Raw genomic sequence first — 23,312 nt, forward strand, 5'->3', positions numbered from 1 at the left:
AACAGGGTGACAGCAGACAGCCCTGTCACACTCCTTTCTCAATCTTGAACCAATCAGTTGTTCCATGCAGGGTTCTAACTGTTGCTTCTTAACCCCATTCAAGGATCAAGACCTTGTCGTGGAGAAGGAGCTTCTGTAACTTGATGAAGCTATGAGCCATGCCATGTAGGGCCACCCAATATGGACGGATCATAGGGGAGAATTCTGGCAAAACATGATCCACTGGAGGAGAGAATGGCAAACCACCCCAGTATACTTGCCGTGGGAACCTCACAAACTGTATGAAAGTGAAAGTCAGTCAGTCATGTCTGACTCTTTGCAATCCCATAGACAGTAGCCCACCAGTCTCCTCTGTCCATGGGATTCTCCAGGCAAGAATACTGGAGTGGGTTGCCATTTCCTTCTCCAGGGAAACTTCCTGACCCAGGGATCGAACCCAAGTCTCCTGCATCGCGGGATTCTTTACCACTGAACCACCTGGGAAGTCCACATTGGCAAGTAGTTGCCAGTAAATTTCTCCTTGTCTTTATCTCTGACCTCAGAAACTCACCACCTACTCTAACAGACCATGGCCCAATGCAGATCAAAGCGGAGAATACACAGGCAACTCTTGTGAAAAGTGCTGCTTCAGCAGAAGGAATGACAGGGAATTATAGACAGCATGCGTGTTTTGGGGAAAACAGAAGTGGACACAGCTGCTGAAGTGGTGAAAGACTGGGGAGTTTCCATACTCGGAACTTGGAATAACAGGAGCCCGCTGGGCCACTGCCACGAGAGACCCACACACTTCCTCGTGCACTGCCCCTGCCCACTGTGGAGCTTCCTGAGCCGTAGGTCACCACCTTGGTCAGCACAAGCCTCACTCCGTCCCTCCCCCTGGGGCAAGGTCCAGCTGTAAAGTTCAAGGAGTCAGAGACAAAGGCTGCAGCAGAGGTGAGCCCGGAGCTGAGCACACAGGTATGTTCTGAGCAGGGGAGGGTATTCAGGGAAAGCCAAGCAGTGGCGAACTGGGGAGGGGAGGGGGCAGTGAGGGAAGGTGGACATGGAGTGGAGGGTCAGAAGAAACAAAGACACAAGAGCTGGGGGGCCAAAGGGAGGGGTGAGAGCCCAGAAGGATCACTCCAAGGCACACACCACCCAGGGCTGAAATGGGACAGGTGCAGCCAGGAGGTGGCCGCTGTTCTCCAGGCACTGGAGATGAGCCGTGGGCAGGAGAGGGTATGTTTTGTATCTCCCAGTGTGGAGGTCTCACTGGCCACTGAGTTCTCCCTTCTGCCATGGCTTCATTGCTATCGTCTACCTCACCCGCTGCCCATCTGGACACTGCAACCAAGGATTGTACCAGGAAAGGTTAAATGAATAGCCAAGCTCAGGTTACAGGACCGCAGGTCTCTTCCACATCTCCCTCCTTAGCAGAGCAGAAGGCAATTTGGGGATAAGAACTGTGGATGAAAATTCAGTTAACTATCAAGTTAAGAAGAAAAAGAGGAGGATTTTATTTGAGCTAAACCAAGGATTATAACCCAGGAAGCAGATTCTCAGAAAGCTCTGAGAACTCTTCTACTTGTTAGAAATCGAACGCACAGTCATATACATCCTCAAGACAAAGGGATCACCCATCAAAATAATATATTTTACTAAAAGTTCACCAAAGATACATAGTCCAGGTAAGCACATATAAAGCAAGGTGCAAGTCACCATGGCCCCTACAGAGCTAGGAAAGAACAGTGATCTTTTAAGAGGTTACATTGCTAGCCTCAGAAGAAGGGGGAAAATGGATCTTTATGGTCCAGTGGGCACCCCCATCTTTGAGGAACTCTGGTTAATGAGTAATGCAGACATATCTGGCACATTAGGGAGTGGGGGACAGAGGGAAGAGGCCAAAAAAAACACAGATAGCAACTTCTATGTTTAATTTTTTCTCGTCCTGGTTTGAAATGCACATTTTATTTCATCCTCCCCACCCCGGTTTGATCATTAATCTTTTGATAGAAAACATTAGGTGAGCCAGTATTTGGTCCCCCAATGTCATGGTGGTCGCTTACCTGCCCTGGATCTATCATGTCCCCCAATGCCCCATCTTAATACCCCAGTTCTTTCTTACCTTTTAAGGGGTTAAGCTAGTAGAATGCTTGCCACAGACTGACAGTCAACTCTAAGTGGTACAGGGGGACTTGTGCCAATTTTGCTCTATATGTGCACTATGCATGGTCACTATTTTATATCGAATAATAGATATGATCAATAGTCATTCAGGCATCATTATTTTAGGAGGTATTTTGAACACACATAGAGAGGCACAAGGCTTCCCTGATGGCTCAGCAGGTAAAGAATCCGCCTGAAATGCAGGAGACACAGGTTTGATTCCTGGGTCAGAAAGATCCCCTGGAGAAGGAAATAGCAACCCACTCCAGTATTCTTGCCTGGAAAATCCCAAGAACAGAGGAGCCTGGCGGGCTGAAGTCCATGGGGTCACAAAGAATTGGACACAACTGAGTGACTAACCACACACATGTCTATCGAAACTATTTTTTTGTTTCATCGGGTCTAACCCATATTTGTATGGTAGGGTCAAAATTTCCCCTTTTTGTTGCTTAATCTGTCTCTCTTCTTTAGTGGTGATTTCTTGAGCTCATAGAAATAAATTTTTCATTGAGTTTGCCGGGTTAACAGAGAGCAGTGGACATTCTGGAGGCTGGACAGGATGAATATTTAAAGCTACCCATTTGGCTGCAACATCAGCAAGTTGATTTCCTTCAGTTTCCACAGTGCCAAATTTGAAATGCTCTGTTGCTTTCATAATTGCTGTTTTGGCAGCTGTATCATGGTTAATCCATTTATCCATTAATCCATTATCATGCAGTCCATGGGGTCACAAAGTGTTAGACACAACTGAGCGACTGAATTGAACTGATCGTGATTAATGACTCTTCAACCTGTTTTCTATTTTTGGTATAAGATGTCATGATGAGGTTTAAAACCTCATTACTTTCATAGCATTCCAAAGTTGTGTGCCACTCAAAAAGCATACCGAACATCAGTATAAATATTTGTTACCTGGTCTTTAGCTAGCTGACAAGCTAGAGTTAAGGTAATTAATTTGGCTTGTGGTGCTGACTTTGTTTCTGGCAAATAAAAGTTTTCAATTATGTCCACTGTGGATCTTATTGCATATCTGGCTTGATAATGTCCCATTCATCCCATAAGTAGGACCCATCTGTAAATTAGATCAGCCTTATCAATAGGCTTCTTATAAGTCATTCCTGGGAGCAAGAAGATAAACCGCTAACAAGACGTGATCATAGTTGCTTTCTTCCTGTGGTTCTGGAAGCAAAGTTGCAATGTTAATGCTATTACATCAAATCAAGGTAGTATTGGGAAGAGAAAGCAACAACTTCTTAAAAAGTTAGCTGGCTTACAGAATTGTGCTGAGTGTGGCAGTTTAGAAGAGACTCAACCGAATGTGGGACATAAGCAGTTAAAGGAGACCCTATTACTACGTCTTCAGCAGGCTTACATGAGACAGCTGTTTCTAAAATAACCTTCATACAAGGTGGAAGTCCTTTCACTACTGAGTCTAACTTAATTTGGGAGCAGAAAATCTCCCTACAGGCATTTTTGAAAAGCATCAGATTAAGACAATCAGTTCAATTCAGTCACTCAGTCGTGTCCGACTCTTTGTGACCCCATGAATTACAGCACGCCAGGCCTCCCTGTCCATCACCAACTCCCGGAGTTCACTCAGACTCACATCCATCAAGTCGGTGATGCCATCCAGCCATCTCATCCTCTGTCATGCCCTTTTCCTCCTGCCCCCAATCCCTCCCAGCCTCAGAGTCTTTTCCAATTAGTCAACTCTTCCCATGAGGTGGCCAAAGTACTGGAGTTTCAGCTTTAGCATCAGTCCTTCCAAAGAACATCCAGGACTGATCTCCTTAGAATGGACTGGTTGGATCTCCTTGCAGTCCAAGGGACTCTCAAGAGTCTTCTCCAGCACCACAGTTCAAAAGCATCATTCTTCGGCACTCAGCTTTCTTCACAGTCCAACTCTCACATCCATACATGACCACTGGAAAAACCATAGCCTTGACTAGATGGACCTTTGTTGGCAAAGTAATGTCTCTGCTTTTCAATATGCTATCTAGGTTGGTCATAACTTTCCTTCAAGGAGTAAGCGTCTTTTAATTTCATGGCTGCAGTCACCATCTGCAGTGATTTGGGAGCCCAAAAAAATAAAGTCTGACACTGTTTTCACTGTTTCCCCATCTATTTGCCATGAAGTGATGGGACAAGATGCCATGATCTTCATTTTCTGAATGTTGAGCTTTAAGCCAACTTTTTCACTCTCCTCTTTCACTTTCATCAAGAGTGTTCTTAGGTAGACACACCATAAAACATATTATTTTAAGAAAGTTTACCCAAAAGGCTTTATCCCCTTCAGTTCAGTTCAGTTCCCCTTATCTCTCTTCTATTACTTATGAAAATATCATCATACCATTAATTATCTCATTACAAATTTTGGAACAGAAATAATATGAGTTTATCGATTTTCAGTAAACCAAGGTACATGGTGAGACTCTAAAGACATGTCTGTATTAATTAAACTACCAATTTAATCTGGTTTTTAGTCATTAAAAGTTAATCCTGGATCACATGATCCTTTAAGAAGTGGGCTAAAGTTACATTTAGAAATATTTGATTTGTAAGCACTTACTTTTAAGTCAAAAAGAGCTCTTTTACAAATTAATTTTGGTAACACTATCCAGAGGTAGGGACATACCATATTTATAATGTACACACAGACAAACATATCCAGACAGACACAGATATAGATGTCATAATTTTCCTACTTGAGTTTTTAAAAGCCTCTTTCCCTTTTCTTTTCTCTTTTCAGTTTTAAGGTCTACTAATTGAGCTAAGGCTGTCATCTTAGGTGATGTGAACTATGTTTATGTTTCAAGGACGTAGTATGAGTTATAACTTCCTTCAAGCATCCTCTGAAGAATATTTTTATTCTCTCAGGGTCAGAATTTTAAAAAGGTCTTTTATCAAGCTGGCTTTTTCTAGAATGTCAAAAAAGCTCCATCCTGGCCATTTAAGAGTGAAGATTAGTACCTGCAAGCACCAGCTTTGTTCCAATTACATGAATTCATGCTGCCTCTGAGTCTAGCTGCCCAAGGAGTTATCCCAGGTCAGTTTGACTGTCTTACATGTCTTGGTTCCTCCCTCTGACAGTCTAAAACTGCCCTGGGTGCTCAGAACTCGAGATAATCAGCCTTTGTTATGCCTGCCCAGCTAGCAGGATTTTTTTAATGATTATACTGAGACCCTCTGTGGACTCACTACACATTACGAGGATAGATCCTCAAACACTTCCGCTAGGTTCCCAGTGGCCTGGAAGCACCCTGTGGCCAGAAGGAGCAGATGTCCTTTTCCCTTTGGAGTTGAGCAGGCTCGGTCTTCATTTCACTGGCAAACAGTTTGTTCAGACCATATACACATAATCTTTCCGATTTAAGCCAAATCTTTAAGAAGGATAGCCAACCTGGCTATCATGCCAAAGTTTCCCTTGAGTCCCCACCTAAGAAAATACCCCAGGTCTCCTGCCTAGAAAATGTACAGTTACCCACTTTAGGACTCCAAGAAAAACAGAAAAGTCCCAGGAAAAACAGCTCGAGGGACTTCCCTGGTGGTCAGGTGGTTAAGACTCTGTGCCTCCAACGTTAGGGGCACAGGTTTGATCTATAGTGAGGGAATTAAAATCCCACATGCTGCATGGCACAGCCAAGAAAAGTTTTTTCTTAAAGAAAGAGAATGAAAAATAGGTCCAGTAAAATTCAGGACATCATTTAAAGCAATGATGTCTGGATATCAGGAGACCTCACCAAAGCACCTGAAGAATACCAAAAATTGGGTGGGACTCCAAGAGCCTGTGCTGGTACCGAGCTTCAGTTTAGGGTGGTCTCTGGGTGCCTCTGATAGACTGCCAACTGTGCCAAGAAAATGTCGATGAAAATTCAATTAACTACCAAGTCAAGAAGAAAAACGGGGGATTTTAATTGAGTTTAACAGAGGATTATAACCCTGGAAGCAGATTCTCAGAAAGCTCTGAGAACTGTTCCACTTGTTGGAAGTTGAAGGCATGGTCTTATACATTTTCAAGACAAAGGGATCATACATCAAAATAATATATTGATATTTTACATTACGTTCACCAAAAACACATAGTCCAGGTAAGCACATATAAAGCAAGTTGCAAGTCACCATGGCCCCTACAGGGCTGGGAAAGAACAGTGATCTTCTAAGAGGTTACATTGCTAGCCTCAGAAGAAGAAAAAAAAATGGATCTTTACTGTCCAGCAAGCACTCCCATCTTTGAGGAGCTCTGGTTAATGCATACCGCAGACGCACATGGCATGTTAGGGCGTAGGGGAGGGAGGAGGCCCAAACAAACACAGAGAGGAAATTCTATGTTTAATTCTTTCTTGTCCTGCCTTAAAATATAAATTTAATTTCATCAGAGGTTAAGACGAAAGGGGCCTGGATACCAAAAAGACATGGAGGAACATAAACGCATATTACCAAGCTAAAGAGGACAGTCTGAAAGGGCTGCACGCTGTATCACCCTGACGGCATGACATTCTGGAAAAGGCAAAACTATGGAGACAGTAAAGAGATCAGTGGTTGCCCGGGTTAGTAAAGAGGTCAGTGATCAGGGAAGGAAGTGAAGGATGAAGAGCTGGAGTAGAGAGGATGTTGAGGGCCCTGAAATTGCTCTGTATGGTCCATAAAGATGGATGCAAGTCTTTACACATTTGTCAGAACCCACAGCATGTACAGCACCCAGAGTGAACCCTGGTGTAAATTACTGGGTGACAATGATGTATCACTGTAGGGCCACAGATTGTAGCAAAGGTACCACTCTGGTGTGGGATGCTGTTAGTGGGTCAGGTTATGTGGTGGGGGGTGTGGGGAGGGAAAACAGGAGATATACGGGATCTCTCTGTACATCTCTCTCAATTTTGCTGTTAACTTAAAACTTTTCCAAGTCAAATCTAGTTTAAAAAAGAAACTAGGCTGGACCAAAACTTAATAGTAGAACAAGAACTCACTGCTTATCTTTCTGCTCTGGATTCACTTAGCAACCCTGAGAGTTTCCCCACCCCTTCAGGCTGGAGAGAAGATCACATGAGTCCCCGAGACTCCCCACCAGGGATGGGAGGTCAAGACTGTAGTGTCAGCTCCAGGGGGTGGACCGTGAGACCCTGACCACAGCCTCCCCTCACAATGGACAGGAAAAGGACATCACCTCGAATTGCCCCCTGGGATGATGACATCCTGAGGTGCCCTCCTCATGGCCTTGGCCTGAGGCCAAGTGGTCACAACTGTGGGGCATCACTGAAGAGGCCAAAGAAGCTTGGCAGGGCCAGCCACCCCATTCTCCCCCTCACCTGTATGGGCACAGATCTACAACTGAACCAGTCAAATCACTCTACATGGCTCATAAGTTTAAACATTCTGACACCAGAGAGTGTATCCTCATATTGTTCAGTCATGTCTGACTCTTTGCGACCCCATGGACTGCAGCACGCCAGCTTCCCTGTCCTTCACCATCTCCCAGAGCTTGCTCAAACTCATGTCCATTGAGTCAGTGATGCCATCCAACCATCTCATCCTCTGTCGTCCCCTTCTCCTCTTGCCCTCAGTCTTTCCCAGCTTCAGGGTCTTTTCCAATGAGTCAGCTCTTTGCATCAGATGGCTTAAGTATTGGAGCTTCAGCTTCAGCAGCAGTCCTTCCAATGAATATTCAGGGTTGATTTCCCTTTAGGAAGGGACTCTCAAGAGTCTTCTCCAGAACCACAGTGCAAAAGCATCAGTTCTTTGGTGCTCAGCCATCTCTATGGTTCACCTCTCACATTCTTCATGACTACTGGAAAAAAAAATGAGTAGTTTGCATTTCTCAAGTTCTTCCTAGAAAGCAGGCTTTGTGCTAAACACTTTATCCTTATTGTCCAACTGATTTTTCCTAACAATTCCATAAGTAGGTACTTGCATTGTTATTTTCCATTTCACTGTTGTGGGAATGGAGGCCCAGAGAGTTTAAGCAAGCTGCCCAAGGTCACACAGCTGGTCCTAGTGGTACCGTGTATTAGCCCTAGAACTGTCGACTCTTTGAACTTCCACACTACATTTCAAATTTTATCCATATAAAAAACATTGTGTTGTATCAAAAACGCCGGTTTGACACAACACAGTTTTGCTGCCCACACCCATGGCACAGCCAGCACACTGTAGCATTTTGGGGTACAGGCACTGTGAATATCTGAGTGACCTAAAGCTGGAGAGAGAGCGCTTCTGCCCGCAGAGATAAGGCACAGAGGAGGGGAGAAGGAGTCTGCACAGGTAAGCGCATCCATGGGACTAAAAGAGGTTTACAGACCAGGGAGGTTACAGACCAGGGAGGAGAGAGCAGAATTCAAATCGGATGACTGCAAGCCAGGAGGTGAGTCCGTGGGAAAACCATGAGGTCAAGGGCCAGGTTAATCCAAGACCCAACCTGGGGGACACCCACTTCCTCCCACAAAACTGCCAAGCTCATCTCCTCTGCTGCATTCCAGAGCCATGGGGCGGGAGGCCCTGGCCCTCGGCTGGGCGAGCGCGGCCATCCTGGTGTTGCAGACGCTGGCGGCGGCAGAGGGCGCCCAGCGGACCCCCGGCGACAAAGGCAGGGTATTTGCGGACCTGAGCGCCCAAGAGCTCAAGGCCGTGCACAGCTTCCTCTGGTCCCAAAAGGAGCTGAGACTGGAGCCGTCCAACACGCTGACCGTGGCCAAGAACTCCGTGTTCCTCATTGAGATGCTGCTGCCCAAGAAGCAACACGTGCTCAAGTTTCTGGATAAAGGCCACCGGCCTCCCATTCGGGAGGCGCGAGCCGTCATCTTCTTTGGAGCCCAGGAACAGCCCAACATCACTGAGTTTGCCGTGGGGCCGCTGCCAAGGCCCCGTTACCTGCGACACCTGCCGCCTAGGCCCAGGCACCAGGCCTCCTGGGCCTCCAGGCCCATCTCCAAAGCAGAGTACGCCCTTCTGAGCCACACCCTGGAGGAGGCCACCAAGCCCCTCCGCGCGTTTTTTCTGCGCACCGCGGGCGCTGTGTTCGGAAACTGCTCCCAGCAGTGCCTGACTTTCACCGACGTGGCACCCCGGGGCGTGGCCTCCGGCCAGCGCCGCTCTTGGTTCATCCTGCAACTGCAAATCGAAGGCTACTTCCTGCACCCCACTGGGATGGAGCTCCTGCTGGACCACGGAAGCCCGAACCCCCAGGACTGGACGGTGGAGCGGGTCTGGTACAATGGGAGGTTCTACCGGAGCCCCGAGGAGCTGGCTCAGAAGTACGACGACGGAGAGGTGGACGCAGTGGTCTTGGAGGACCCGCTAGCCAAGGGCAAGGACGGAGCCAACCTGCCCGAGGCGGCCCTATTCTCCTCCTACCAGTTACGCGGGGACTTGGGCGTCTCTAAGAGCGGACCCCGCCTGGTGCAGCCCCAGGGTGCGCGCTACAGCCTGGACGGCCACACAGTGCGCTACGCCGGTTGGAGCTTCTCCTTCCGCCTGCGCTCATCCTCGGGGCTGCAAGTCCTGGACGTGCGCTTCGGCGGTGAGCGCATAGCCTACGAGGTGAGCGTGCAGGAGGCCGTGGCGCTGTACGGAGGACACACGCCAGCCGGCATGCAGACCAAGTACATGGATGTGGGCTGGGGCTTGGGCAGCGTCACTTATGAGCTGGCCCCTGGCATCGATTGCCCGGAGATGGCCACCTTCGTGGACGCCCTCCACTACTACGACGACGACGGCCCCGTCCTCTACCCCCGGGCCCTCTGTCTCTTCGAGATGCCCACAGGGGTGCCTATCCGGCGGCACTTTAACTCCAACTTCAACGGTGGCTTCAATTTCTATGCGGGGCTCAAGGGTCAGGCACTGGTGCTAAGGACCACGTCGACGGTCTACAACTATGACTACATCTGGGACTTCATCTTCTACCCCAACGGGGTGATGGAGGCCAAGATGCACGCCACCGGCTACATCCATGCCACCTTCTACACCCCCGAGGGGCTGCGCCACGGGACCCGCCTGCACACCCACCTCATCGGCAACATGCACACCCACCTCGTGCACTACCGCGTCGACCTGGATGTGGCAGGTAGGACTCAGGCTTGGGACCACCCTCCTAGCCAAATGTCTGCATCCCCGAGATAACTCACACTCCTGGGAGATGATGGTGCCGCGTCTCCCGTGGAGACATAATGTCAGGAAAGTTTGCCCAGCCTGGAGGTGTAGGGCCTGCAGAAACCTGTGTGCCCCTGCAAAATGGTGAAGTGAACAGTGCCAGGGGCTGCCCCTGCACTGAACCCTTTGGCGGATGGGCCCTGTGCATAGGTGTGCACGGCGGGGAGGGGGAAAAGGGGTGGGGGAGAGGTAATGCCTAGGTGTAAGACACGTCCCTGCCTGGAGCTTTGAATGGATGCAGCATCACTGAGAATAGTCCTTGTGTCTCTTAAATTAGTGGTGTCAGCACAAAAGATTGGAGAAGCTTTTCTCCAATGGAGTGGGAATGGCAACCCACTCCAGTATTCTTGCCTGGAGAATCCCATGGACAGAGAAGCCTGGCGGGCTACAGCCCATGGAGTCACAAAGAGTTGGACATGACTGAGTGACTGAGCATGCGTGCCTTAAAAGATGGCATGGGTGTAATGACAGGATTTGGCCTGATATCAAGTCCCGTGTTAGAACAGGCCCCCAGGACCAGCTGGGCAGCTTCTCCTGCTCCCGCTTGTCTGTTCCTGACCCAGAGGGCATTGACATGGCCCCTCCCCCTGGGGAAAGGCCATCTGCCTGTCTCTGGGACCACAGCTGCAGCAAACAGGCTCGGATGCTGCTCTCAAGAGGAACTACCCAGGGTCACAGTGGAGTCACTGCCACTGCTGTGCCAACTCTGAGCTGTCTTCTAGTTCCCCAGCCCCTTCCCTCCACTGCCATCTGGCTCAGTGCCTGTCCTCAACATCCCCTTCAGTCTATGGTCTGCTGTTGGGTGTGGTCCCGGACGGAGGGCCCAAGGTGGAATGAGGAGGCTTCAGTTCCAGGTGCTTGACTCCGACTCCTTCCCTGTACACCTGCAGGCACCAAGAATAGCTTCCAGACCCTGCAGATGAAGCTGGAAAACATCACCAACCCCTGGAGCCCAGGACACCGCCTAGTCCATCCAGCTCTCCAGCAGATGCGGTATTCTCGAGAGCGCCAGGCGGCCTTCCGCTTTGGACAGACTCTGCCCAAATACCTGCTTTTTACTAGCCCTGAACAGAACCCCTGGGGCCACCAGCGCAGTTACCGAGTGCAGATCCACTCCATGGCTGACCAAGTGCTGCCCCGAGGCTTGCAAGAGGAGCGGGCTGTCACCTGGGCCAGGTGAGGAAGGCCCAGGAGGCTGGCAGGGACTGGAGGCTCCTCTCTGTGTCTCTGTGTTTCCCTGTGTCTGTGTGTGTCTGTGTTTCTGTTCATGAGATTCTGAATCTATCCAGTGCTATATCTGGGTGTGTGCACATGTGTGTGTGTGTGTGTGTGCGTGCATGTTCCTGGGTATGTGGCTCTGTGTTTGGGGATGGAGGGTATAGAGCCCCTGCGGAGCCCCGGAGCCTCCACTGACAGTCTGGCTAACTCCCAGGGCATGATCCTGCATTTAGGGGAAGGCAGTAACTTTCCCCCTTTGTTGACCCTGACAATGTTCCCTGGAAGGGGCTGGGAGGCCCCTGACACCCAGAGTCACTCGGCTTCTCTGCCTGGACAGGTACCCCCTGGCAGTGACCAAATACCGGGAGTCAGAGAGATACAGCAGCAGCATCTACAACCAGAACGACCCCTGGGACCCACCTGTCGTCTTTGAGGAGTTTCTTCGCAACAATGAGAACATTGAAGACGAGGTACCAGCTCTGCCTTTTTCCAGCCCCACCCTGAAACAGATCCCTGTCCAGTCCCAGGATCCCTGTCCAATCCCAGGATTCCTGCCAGGTCCCAGGATCCCTGCAGGTCCCAGGATCCCTGTCCGGTCCCAGGATCCCTGCCAGGTCCCAGGATCCTTGTCCAGTCCCAGGATTCCTGTCCAGTTCCAGGATCCCTGTCCAGTCCCAGGATCCCTGCCAGGTCCCAGGATCCCTGTCCAGTCCCAGGATCCCTGTCCAGTTCCAGGATCCCTGCCAGGTCCCAGGATCCCTGCCAGGTCCCAGGATCCCTGTCCAGTTCCAGGATCCCTGCCAGGTCCCAGGATCCCTGCCAGGTCCCAGGATCCCTGTCCAGTCCCAGGATCCCTGTCCAGTCCCAGGATCCCTGCTGGGTCCCAGGATCCCTGCAGAGTCCCAGTAGGGCAAGGACCAGCTTACTGGGTGGAGAGCCAGCTCCAGGTTCACCAGATTTGCCCTTCCTGATACCTGGGGCTTGGGTGCCGGCCGCCCCATCTCCTCTGAGCCTCCTCAGCATGGCCCGCCCCTCTCTCCTGCAGGACCTGGTGGCCTGGGTCACAGTGGGCTTCCTGCACATCCCCCACGCAGAAGACATCCCCAACACGACCACGCCCGGGAACTCCGTGGGCTTCCTGCTCCGACCCTTCAATTTCTTCCCAGAGGACCCGTCCCTGGCATCCAGAGACCTCATAATTGTGAGACCTCTGGAAAATGGCTCTACCTACACCCAGAGCTGGATGCCTGAGGAAGAGGGGGACTGCTTGAAGCCGCCCTCTTTCAGCTACAATGGAACCTACAGGCTTGTGTGAAGGCCCCTGTCCCCCACTGGGTCCCACCTGAAGCCCAAGTGCCCCCCCTCCTCCAGGGACAGACGATAAACCCCTCTGGGGCAGCTTCCTGGGGAGGCACAGTGGGTGAGGCCACACCCCAGGCCGGGCATGTGGGACACACACGGATGAGAAACCCAAGGCCTTGGTCTCCACCCCAGAGAAGACCTCCATGGCTATGGCAAATGACAGTCACCGAAATACTAGGTTGGCCTGTGAGGTCAGTGTAAGGAATCTGAGGCTGATGGCTCCCTCCTGGGAGACTAGGGGTCACTGATGGGCATGCCAAGTAATGCAAGCACAGGAAGACACTGGAAAAATCCAGTGAAACTGCTGCCTCCTCTACCCTTTGATTTACTGACCCGACTTCTTGGAGTTATTCTGGAGATCTACCTACAAACCCAGGAAAAATAGATGTACATGGCAATTTACTAAAGGACTGTTTGTACTGTCAAAGTCTGGAAAAAAAGCCAAACCTCCATCTACAGGAGAGAGCCTATAGATCTTAATAAACCTTGCAGTGCCCACACAATGCACTCGTAGGTGACTGTGAAAGAAACAGATGTACAGGGATATTCACTGTCCTGATAGGGAAGAGCTTCACGATGTGCTCAGAAAACAATAGATGGCATGCTAATCTTTGTATAAGAGAAGAGAGAAATATACGTATTCATAAATACTCTTGAAAGATAACACGTGATTCTAATAAAAGTGGTTTCCCATTGTCTTCATTTGAGCTGCTGTAACAAAATATTGGGTTGGCCGGAAAGTTTCGAGTTCTTCCATAACATCGTACAGTACCACGGTCTGGATGGCTTATCAACAACAAAAGTTTACTGCCTCCAGTTCTGGAGGCTGGAAGCCCAAGATCAGGGTGTCAGCAAGGTCAAGTGAGAGCCCTCTTCTGGGTCAAAAACTTCTGACTTTTCGCTGCATACTCCCATGGCAGAGGGGTAAGGGGTCTCCCTGGGGTCTCTTATAAGAACACTAATCCATTCATGAGGCTCCACCATCATGACCTACTGCTGCTGCTGCTGTTAAGTTGCTTCAGTCGTGTCCTACTCTGTGCGACCCCATAGACAGCAGCCCACCAGGTTCCCCCGTCCCTGGGATTCTCAAGGCAAGAACACTGGAGTGGGTTGCCATTTCCTTCTCCAATGCATGAAAGTGAAAAGTGAAAGTGAAAAGTGAAAGTGAAGTCACTCAGTCGTGTCCCACTCTTAGCGACCCCATGGACTGCAGCCCAACAGGCTCCTCCATCCATGGGATTCTCCAGGCAAGAGTACTGGAGTGGGGTGCCACTGCCTTCTCCGGTCATGACCTAAGCACCCCACAAAGGCCCACCTATCAACACCATCACACTGGGCATCAGGCGGGACGCAGACGTCCAAACCACAACACCTAAAGAGGTGGGGAGAAATAGGGTGAAAGACACGGGATAGAGCGGGATTGCTCAAGGGAACCTGTCTATATTGGGGGTGGGTTTCTTTGAGAGTGTCTTCGTTTTTGGATGAAGAAAGCTTGAGGGGACCCAGGGTGGAAAGGGTGGAGTGACGTGGGGGAGAGGGCAGAGTGATGGGGGCAGGGTCTCCTCTCTCCCTCCGGGTGTTGAGGGAGCCTCTGAGGGTCCCGGGCACAGTGCAGACCCAGGCCAGTAGGTTCCCAGGTGCCATGGCCTCCACCCTGGTGCTATGTTGTTTCTCTTTTTTAATCATAAGAATGTATGGTGCTCAGTCACTCAGTCGTGTCCAGCTCTTTGCTATCTCATGGACTGTAGCCCCCCAGGCTCCTCTGTCCCTGGGATTCTCCAGGCAAGAATACTGGAGTGGGTTATCATTTCCTTCTCCAGGGGATCTTCCCAACCCAGGGATTGAACCCACATCTCCTGCATCTCCTGAACTGGCAGGCAGATTCTTTATCACTGAGCCACCTGGGAAGCCCCTACTTAATAAAAGCCAAATTTTAGAAGGAAAAGAGGAGGAGGAAGGAAGCGACTCTTATTGCTGATTACTGGGATACAGCAGCTGGCCAGGATGAACGGATGCGCCAGATTCACCCCGCCCCCCACATCCTAACCTCCCGGTGACCTGTGAATATAGTCACTTTACCCAGCAAAATGAAGGCGTTCAGCGGGTGTGATTAAGGTAAGGCTCCTGAGATGGCAAATTCTCTTAGGTTATCCAGGTGGGTTCAATATAATCACAAGGATTTCTCAACGTAAACCTTCTATATTGCTGTTGGATTGGGGGGTGGATTTTTTCCTTAACGAGAGATGCAGGGGTCAGACAGGAGGCTGGCTCTAAAGTCAGAGGAGGAACAGTAAGCTGGGGATGTCGGTGGAAAAGGCGAGGAGATGGATTGTCCCTGAGAGCCGCCGTTAGCAACACAGCTGTGTAGACTCTAGACTGTAAGAGAATAAACATGTTGTTTGAAGTCACTAAGCTTGTGGTTTATTTATAGCAGCAATAGGAACTAATACAATGGGTGTGGAGTTCCATCTGGGGGACTGTGGACTGAAGGAAGCAGAACAAGTGGACCCTCCTCTGGGCCCCACCCCCTAGCTTTGTGTCCCTGACCTCTGCTCAGAGTTCAGTCACTCGGGCCAGCCCAGTTCCAGGATCTGCCCTCAGGGAACCGGGACACACCAGGGCAGGGGACCGAGTCCTGGGTCTTTGACTGGTCCTACCTCAGCTACAAAAGCTGTTTTCTCTGTTCATTGTTTCACGTTAGTAAGAGGATGAGATGGTTAGATGTCATCACCGATTCCATGGGCATGAGTTTGGGTAAACTCTGGGAGTTGGTGATGGACAGGGAAGGTCGAAAAGAGTCGGATATGACTGAGCAACTGAACTGAATGGAACTGAACTGACTCCATGGACTCGAACTTACGCAAACTCCAGGAGATAGTGAAGGACAGGGAAGCCTAGCGTGCTGCAGTCCCTGGGGTTGCAAAGAGTCGGACACGACTGAGCGACTGAACAATAGTAACATTTGGGTGATGGAACTGTAGACAATTCGTCTTCTGTAATCCTCACACTGCCTCCACTTTGTGAATTATTAAAAAAAAAAAAAAAAGCCAAAGGAAACCAAAAACCAGCATTTGCTGCTAAGTGTTCCATCTTATCAGATGTGGAACCTTTGGATAATGGTGAGACAGAAAGGGCAAAACTGGAGGGGTATGTCAGAAGGGTTTTTTTCCATCTTGCAAGCTTTTACTCAAGGTCACCGATCCACCGTGAGTTTTAGACCTTGTTGAAGGCAGCCACATCCACAGACAGCACAGTCATCAAAAGCAGTGATCTGCTCCTCCAGCATACCTGTTCCAACTTTACTGTCCTCAACTACACACTGTGTGTGAAGCCTTTCAGTTCCACCCTCCACCGGAACTGGTTTAGCAGAGCCCCAGGCCAAGGCTTGAATGCTTCTCACACACTCCTCGAGAGTTGCCGTATCTGTCTCATCACCCCAAGGTTTCACGTCTAATAAGATGAAGACTTGGCAACAAGCGCTGGTTTTCTTTATCCCCTTCTTTTGACTGGATGTTAAATATATAGATTCCAACCTTTCCCCCCAAACAGAAGATCATGACTGGTTTAAGGGGACAGGTGAGAGCAGGTTAGAAGCCAGAGGACAGGGGGCTCCTTTACAGGCATTTTGTTGCGTGGGGGGGACCGTTGTCTCCCCACCCACACTGGGGGCTGCTTGAAGGCCAAAACCCCTCCCTCCTCTGCGTCTTCACAGCAGGTCTGATTGTGTTGTGCATTCGGTGGAACTTCAGTGCTTGTTGAGTGACTAAGTTACTGATAGCCCAGGAAATGCACATTCCAGATTATGCCCACTCCTCACATCCTCCTTTCCCCCACCCTGTCAAGGTTTTGTGCCTTGGCCCTAATGATAATCTTGGCCATCCCTCTGGCTAGGACAGCACTGCCTCCCTCACCTGACGAGACAGCAAGAAAACCTGAGTCTCATCCCCTGAAAATAGCTCCAACCTCCCCAGAGCTGTCGTCACTTCCCACTCGTGCAGCTCCCAGATCCCTGGTGGTCCCTGCAGGCAGCACTCTCCAACCTCCTCCCCTTCTCGTCCCTTCTCAGCATGTCTCTGCTTGCCCCTCCTTGTTCTAAGCATGATGCAAGCTCCAGATGTGACAGGCCAGGGATGCAAAGACGAGGAAGGCTCAGTCCCCACCCTCAAGACATCCACCCATGGCCGTGCTGGGGAGACAAGCAGGCTCAGAGAGACGTGCAGCCTGCAGGGTGCTGTCATGTGCTATAATGAGAGCTGGGCTTCTCTCCCATGGGCATCTTCTTGTTTTATAAAGACTGGAAGTCTGCCCTGACTCTAGAGCTGCAAATGACCCCCTAACCTGTCATCCTAGCATGACCTTTGTGAACACCGTTGTCAACAGTTCATTGTTGGACCCCGATTCTCAAGTACACAGCATCCCTGGGCCAGGAAGGCCAGCCCCACCCTGGCAGATGATTTCTCCTTGAACACCATGTACATACTCTGGGCCACTGCCCTCATTTGCAGGTCTTCTCCAGGTGGGAGGCACTTCACTCTGAAGGACCTGGGTTCAATCCCTGGTCAGAGAACTAAAAAAATTTTAAAGGACCCTGAAAGCATATCAAGTAATCATAAGATATGAATCTTATTAGGATCCTAATTTGAGCAAAGAAAATCAAAATGTTTATGAGACAATTAGGACATTTGAACACTCTGGATATTTAATGATATTAAGAAATTACTACTGGCCACTTGATGCAAGGAGCCAACTCACTGGACAAGAGCCTGATGCTAGGAAAGATTGAAGGCAGGAGGAGAAGGAGGATGAGGTGATTGGATGGCATCAGCAACTCAATGGATATGAATCTGAGCAAACTCTGGGAAACAGTGAAGGACAGGGAAGCCTGATGTGCTGCAGTCCATGGGGTCACAAAGAGTCAGACCCGACTGAGCGACTGAACAACAGCAACAAAGAAATTATTATAAACTTTTTAGGAGTGATAACAGTATTGTGATTATGTTTTAGTAAGAATTCCCTATCTTGGTGTTACTGAAAGGTACTCATGGGGGGACTGGCTGCTCACCACTCAAAAGCCAATAAGCAGGCCAGGCTGGTGGAAAGAAAATTTTGCTTTATTTCAGGTGGTGGCAACTGCAGGGGAGGGTGGTGGACATCTGTCCAAAGGCTGACTCCCCACCCCGCCCCACCCCCTCACCTCTGGCCAACAAGCAAGGGGTGAGAAAGTTTACAGGCAGAGTCGCGGGTGGCCAACATCCAGAAACAGCACAGTCATCTCTAACAGTCATCTTCAGATTGGTCATCAGTGGTCTGACTAGCATCACCTTGGTTGTTTTAAGACAGTTAATCTTCTGGAGAAGGAAATGGCAACCCACTCCAGTATTCTTGCCTGGAGAATCCAAGGACAGAGGAGCCTGGCAGGCTGCGGTCCATGCGGTCGCAAGAGTCAGACACGACTGAGCAACTAAAGAAAGAGAGAAAGTGAATCTTTAGTTCCAGGGTGCACTTGTTTCCATTTCTTTGTGGTCGGTTCTCAGAATTGTGGCAGCTCAAGTTCTGGGTACAGTCTGGTCATCATGTAGTTAACTTCTCCCCTGGGGTTTTGGTATCTTTTGCTTTACATACCAAAATGCTTCACTTATCATTTTTACATACCACAGCTTTTAACCCTTGAAAGTTTTAACAAAACCAAGAAACAAGTAATGAAAACGTTACACCAGCATTTTCTGATTGGCAAACTTAAGAACATATTTCATAACCTCAAAAACTATGCACTTTTTATAGCACAATTTTTCCTCAGTGGTACAATATATATGCTTAATAAACCCAAACATCTTTAGTTTCCCTCTTGGTCTTACAAGGAGACAAAAGTAGGTAAATTTAGATTTGTTCAATCTGGAAGTATGAAACGGAGCAGGACCATATGATCCTTGCCTCACCCCACCCCCACTGTGTCCTCTGCCTGCCTTTTGCCCTTGGAAAACTTTAGTCAAAGAATAAGTTTAATCAGAGAAGTGAGAAATGCTGAAACAAAGGAAAACAGTCAAAGGAGACTGAATAATAATGATGTAGTCACTAAGCATAGTCAAGGACCTTTAGTTCTTTCTCAAGGGCTGTAGATAATATTCTGAGCCACATCTGGTGAGCTGTCTTACAGATACCAAAACCCCAGGTGGAGAAGTCAACTACAGGACTTAAGCTGCCACAATTCCGAGAACTGACCCCAAAGAAATGGGAACAAGTGCACCCCGGAACTGAAGATTAACTAACTGTCCTGAAACAACCAAGATGATGCTAGGCAGACCACTGATGACCAATTTGAAGATGACTGTGCTGTTTCTGGATGTTGCCCCCCTCAACTCCCTATAAATGCTCTCACCCACTGCTTATACGTTAAATAAGCAGAGTGACAATATACAGCCTTGATATACATACCCCTTTCCCAATTTGGAACCAGTCTGTTGTTCCATGTCCAGTTCTAACTGTCACTTCTTGACCAGCATACAGATTTCTCAGGAGGCAGGTAAGGTGGTCTGGTATTCCCATCTCTTGAAGAATTTTCCAGAGTTTGTTTTGACCCACACAATCAAAGGCTTTGGCATAGTTAATAAAGCAGAAGTAGATTTTTTTCTGGAACTCTCTTGCTTTTGCTTTTTCGATGATCCAACAGATGTTGGCAAATGTGATCTCTGGTTCCTCTGCCTTTTCAAAATCCAGCTTGAACATCTGGAAGTTCATGGTTCACGTCCTGTTGAAGCCTGGCTTGGAGAACTTTGAGTATTACTTTGCTAGTGTGTGAGATGAGTGCAATTGTGCAGTAGTTTGAACATTCTTTGGCATTGCCTTTATTTGTAATTGGAATGAACACTGACGTTTTCCAATCCTGTGGCCACTGCTGAGTTTTCCAAATTTGCTGGCATATTGAGTGCAGCACTTTAACAGCATCATATTTTAGGATTTGAAATAGCTCAACTGGAATTCCATCACTGTATATTGTCACCCCGCTTATTTAACTTATATGCAGAGTACATCATGCAAAACACCAGGCTGGATGAAGCACAAGCTGGAATCAAGATTGCTGGAAGAAATATCAATAACTTCAGTATGCAGATGACACCACCTTTATGGCAGAAGGCAAAGAAAAACTAAAGAGCCTCTTGATGAAAGTGAAAGAGGAGAGTTAAAAAGTTGGCTTAAAACTCAAATATTCAGAAAACTAAGATCATGGCATCTGGTCCCATCACTTCATGGCAAATAGATGGGGGAACAATCGAAACAGTGACAGACTTTATTTTGGGGGTCTCCAAAATCACTGCAGATGGTGACTGCAGCCATGAAATTAAAAGACACTTGTTCCTTGGAAGAAAAGCTATGACCAACCTAAGCAGAATATTAAAAAGCAGAGACATTACTTTGTTGATAAAGGTCCATCTAGTAAAAGCTATGGCTTTTCCAGTAGTCATGTATGGATGTGAGAGTTGGACTATAAAGAAAGTTGAGCACCAAAGAATTGATGCCTTTGAACTGTGGTGCTGGAGAAGACTCTTGAGAGTACCTTGGACTACAAAGAGATCAAACCAGTCAATCCTAAAGGATATCAGTCCTGAATATTCATTGGAAGGACTGATGCTGAAGCTGAAACTCCAATGCTTTGGCCACATGATGCGAACTGACTCACTGGAAAAGACCCTGATGCTGGGAAAGATTGAAGGCAGGAGGAGAAGGGGATGACAGAGGATGAGATGGTTGGATGGTATCACCGACTCAATGGACATGAGTTTGAGTAAGCTTCAGGAGCTGGTGATGGACAGGGAAGCTTGGCATGCTGCAGTCTATGGGGTCAAAAAGAGTTGGACAAGACTGAGCAACTGAACCAAACTGATCCCCTGCTTGTTGGGGGGGGGGACGTGTCTGCCTTTAGACAGATGTCTGCCACCCTCCCCCCAAGTTGCTGGCATCTAAAATAAAGCAAACTTTCCTTTCCACCAACCTGGCCTGTTTACTGGCTTTTGAGTGGCAAGTAGCTGGACCCTCAATGCATACCTTTCAGTAGCAAGTACTTATATTTTTTTAAGGCCAATTAAATAGAGTTCCTTTACTAATTAACCTCAGAGATATTATCCAAATACAAAAATACATATTGAGACATATAAACATCAAACAGAGATCTCATTGTTTTATCTTTTTACATTGCATGAATTAGGCATTGCAATTAAGCTTATCAGTTTATGGATAATGATCAGAATAGCCAAATTACACACTCAGTTTTAAAAGACTTTCCTTTTTTTTTTTTTTTTCTTTTTCCTTAGCTTGAAGTTTTACAATTAACCAAAGGCTAGAGTTCCAGGCAATGTGGACTGTGTTTGTATTTCAAGGACATGATAAGTGTTAACTTTAAGTTTTCTCCTAGGCATATTTTTGGTTTCTCAAGGTCTGAAAAAAGTGTTTTATCAAGTTAGATTTCCCTAACTGCATATGGAAAAAGAATCAATATTTTGAATTTCAAGACTTTCATCTTAACCAATCTTCTCTGAAGTCTGAAGAATACTACAGCCATATATTGTCCAAAAAATTATTTCCTTTTTAGTCATAAATTCACAACTAAAATTTTCCTTAATGGGTTGAACCTGAATTTCCCATTTTACATAAGGCAACAAGAGTACCAATTATACAAATGGAAATACACTCACACACCAAACGACAGATCTATCATAAACCCTCTCCAAAGGTGACCGGTACAGAGTCCCAAACACTTCCCTGACACAAAGGTCCTCAGCGATAGTCAAATATCAGAAGCAATTGGCAAAATACCCAAATGACACCTGGTGCTCACAAATGGTCCTCAACGGTAGTCAGATGTCAGAACCCATTGACAAGAATGCCCAAAAGCGCTTCATGCTCACAAACGGTCCTCAATGGCGGACAGACACCAGAACCATTGGCAAAAGTGCCCAAATAGCAATCAGTGCTCACAAATGATCCTCAACATCAGACACACATCAGAACCAACTGGCAAGAATGCCCAAATAGCACCAGCACTCACAAATGGGAAGGCAGCCCGTGTGCACACCTGTGGACTTACCCAGTCTTGGAGGTCGGCAGCTCACCCCAAATGCAAGTTTCCATTCCACCAAGAAAAGCGTAAGTTGGCAGCCAGTGCCGAGCAGGGGAGAAACAGGGAGGATCCTCAAAACAAATAGTTTCAGTAGCTGGTAGGAACATCCCCCAAATCCCCTACCTGGGGCTGCCTAGCTTCAAGCAGCAGGCTAATACAGTATCATAGCCACAGTTTTCCCCTGGAAGACCCAGAAGAGCCAGGTATCATGAAAGCACAGAAGCCAGCAGTAGCCAGCCCCACGTTGGGCACCAAAATCTGTTACCAAAAGGTATGCTTGGGGGGTCCAGCTGCTTGCCACTCAAAAGCCAATAAGCAGGCCAAGTTGGTAGAAAGGAAAGTTTGCTTTATTTCAGATGCCAGCAATTGGGGGCAGGCTGGTGGACATCCGTCCAAAGGCCAACTCCCCGCCTCCAACAAGCAGGGGGTGAGAGCTTTTGTAGACAGAGTCGGGGGGGTTACATGTAGAAACAGCACAGTCATCTGTAACAGTCATCTTCAAATTGGTCATCAGTGGTCTGCCTAGCATCATCTTGGTTGTTTTAGGACAGTTAGTTAATCTCTAGTTCCGGGGTGCACTTGTTCCCATTTCTTTGCAGTCAATTCTCGGAATTGTGGAAGTTCAAGTCCTGGGTACAGTCTGATCATCGTGTAGTTAATTTCTCCACCTGGGGTTTTGGTATCTGTAAGACAGCTCACCAGATGTGGCTCAGAATATTATCTACAATCCTTGAGAAAGAACTAAAGGTCCTTGACTCTGCTTAGTGACTACATTATTATTATTTAGTCTCCTTTGACTGTTTTCCTTTGTTTCAGCATTTCTCACTCCTCTGATTAAACTTATTCTTTGACTAAAGTTTTCCACAGACAAAAGACAAGCAGAGGACATGATGGGGGGGGCAAGGACCATATATATGGTCCTGCTCCATTTCATTGGGACTTCCCTGGAGATCCAGTGGTTAAGACTCTGCTTCCACTGCAGGGGGCACGGGTTCGATCCCTGGCCAGGGAACTTAAGATCGTGAATGCCATGTGGTGTGACAAAAAAAAATTTATAGTTAAGAATTCCTTATCTTTTATAGATAGACACTAATGTATTTACTAATAAAATGATACGGATGTTTGTCATTTACTTCAAAATAATCCAGTAGAAGAGATGTGGAAGACTTTGTGGGGTATAAATGAAATCAGATTAAACCATATGAGTTGTTGAACCAAACCAAACCAAATGAGTCATTGATTAAACCAAATAGGTTGTTGAAGCTAGATGACAGATTCAGGAGGGTTTGTTTTATTCTTTTCTCTACTTCTGTATATGCTTGAAAGAGGATGA

At 48.0% G+C, this 23,312-nt stretch overlaps 2 protein-coding genes across 6 annotated transcripts in view; one reads left to right on the forward strand and one right to left on the reverse strand.

The window, feature by feature from the left end:
- Positions 1–22,397, reverse strand: part of TMEM176B (transmembrane protein 176B) — a 63,311-nt gene extending 40,914 nt beyond the window's left edge. For 2 of the 4 annotated variants that reach the window (XM_045166486.1, XM_045166488.1), the window contains exon 1: positions 21,947–22,393. In XM_045166486.1, the coding sequence (XP_045022421.1) occupies positions 21,947–22,086 (140 nt within the window). In that variant the 5' untranslated portion in view covers positions 22,087–22,393. Of the gene's footprint in view, positions 1–21,946 lie in introns of all 4 variants that reach the window. The other 2 variants (XM_045166487.1, XM_045166485.1) reach the window with 2 other exon arrangements.
- Positions 761–13,569, forward strand: AOC1 (amine oxidase copper containing 1). Of its 2 annotated transcripts, none has more exons than XM_006049098.4 (5): positions 761–957; positions 8,619–10,201; positions 11,178–11,463; positions 11,843–11,975; positions 12,551–13,569. In XM_006049098.4, the coding sequence occupies exons 2-5, from the start codon at positions 8,623–8,625 to the stop codon at positions 12,818–12,820; spliced, it is 2,268 nt and encodes a 755-aa protein (XP_006049160.3). In that variant the 5' UTR covers positions 761–957; positions 8,619–8,622; the 3' UTR covers positions 12,821–13,569. The 2 variants fall into 2 exon arrangements, with proteins under 2 accessions (XP_006049160.3, XP_025147577.3); XM_025291792.3 differs by lacking the exon at positions 761–957 and adding an exon at positions 8,311–8,403.
- Positions 22,398–23,312: the final 915 nt, after the last annotated feature.

The sequence above is a fragment of the Bubalus bubalis genome, chromosome 8 (genome assembly GCF_019923935.1).
Source record: "Bubalus bubalis isolate 160015118507 breed Murrah chromosome 8, NDDB_SH_1, whole genome shotgun sequence".
NCBI lineage: Eukaryota > Metazoa > Chordata > Mammalia > Artiodactyla > Bovidae > Bubalus > Bubalus bubalis.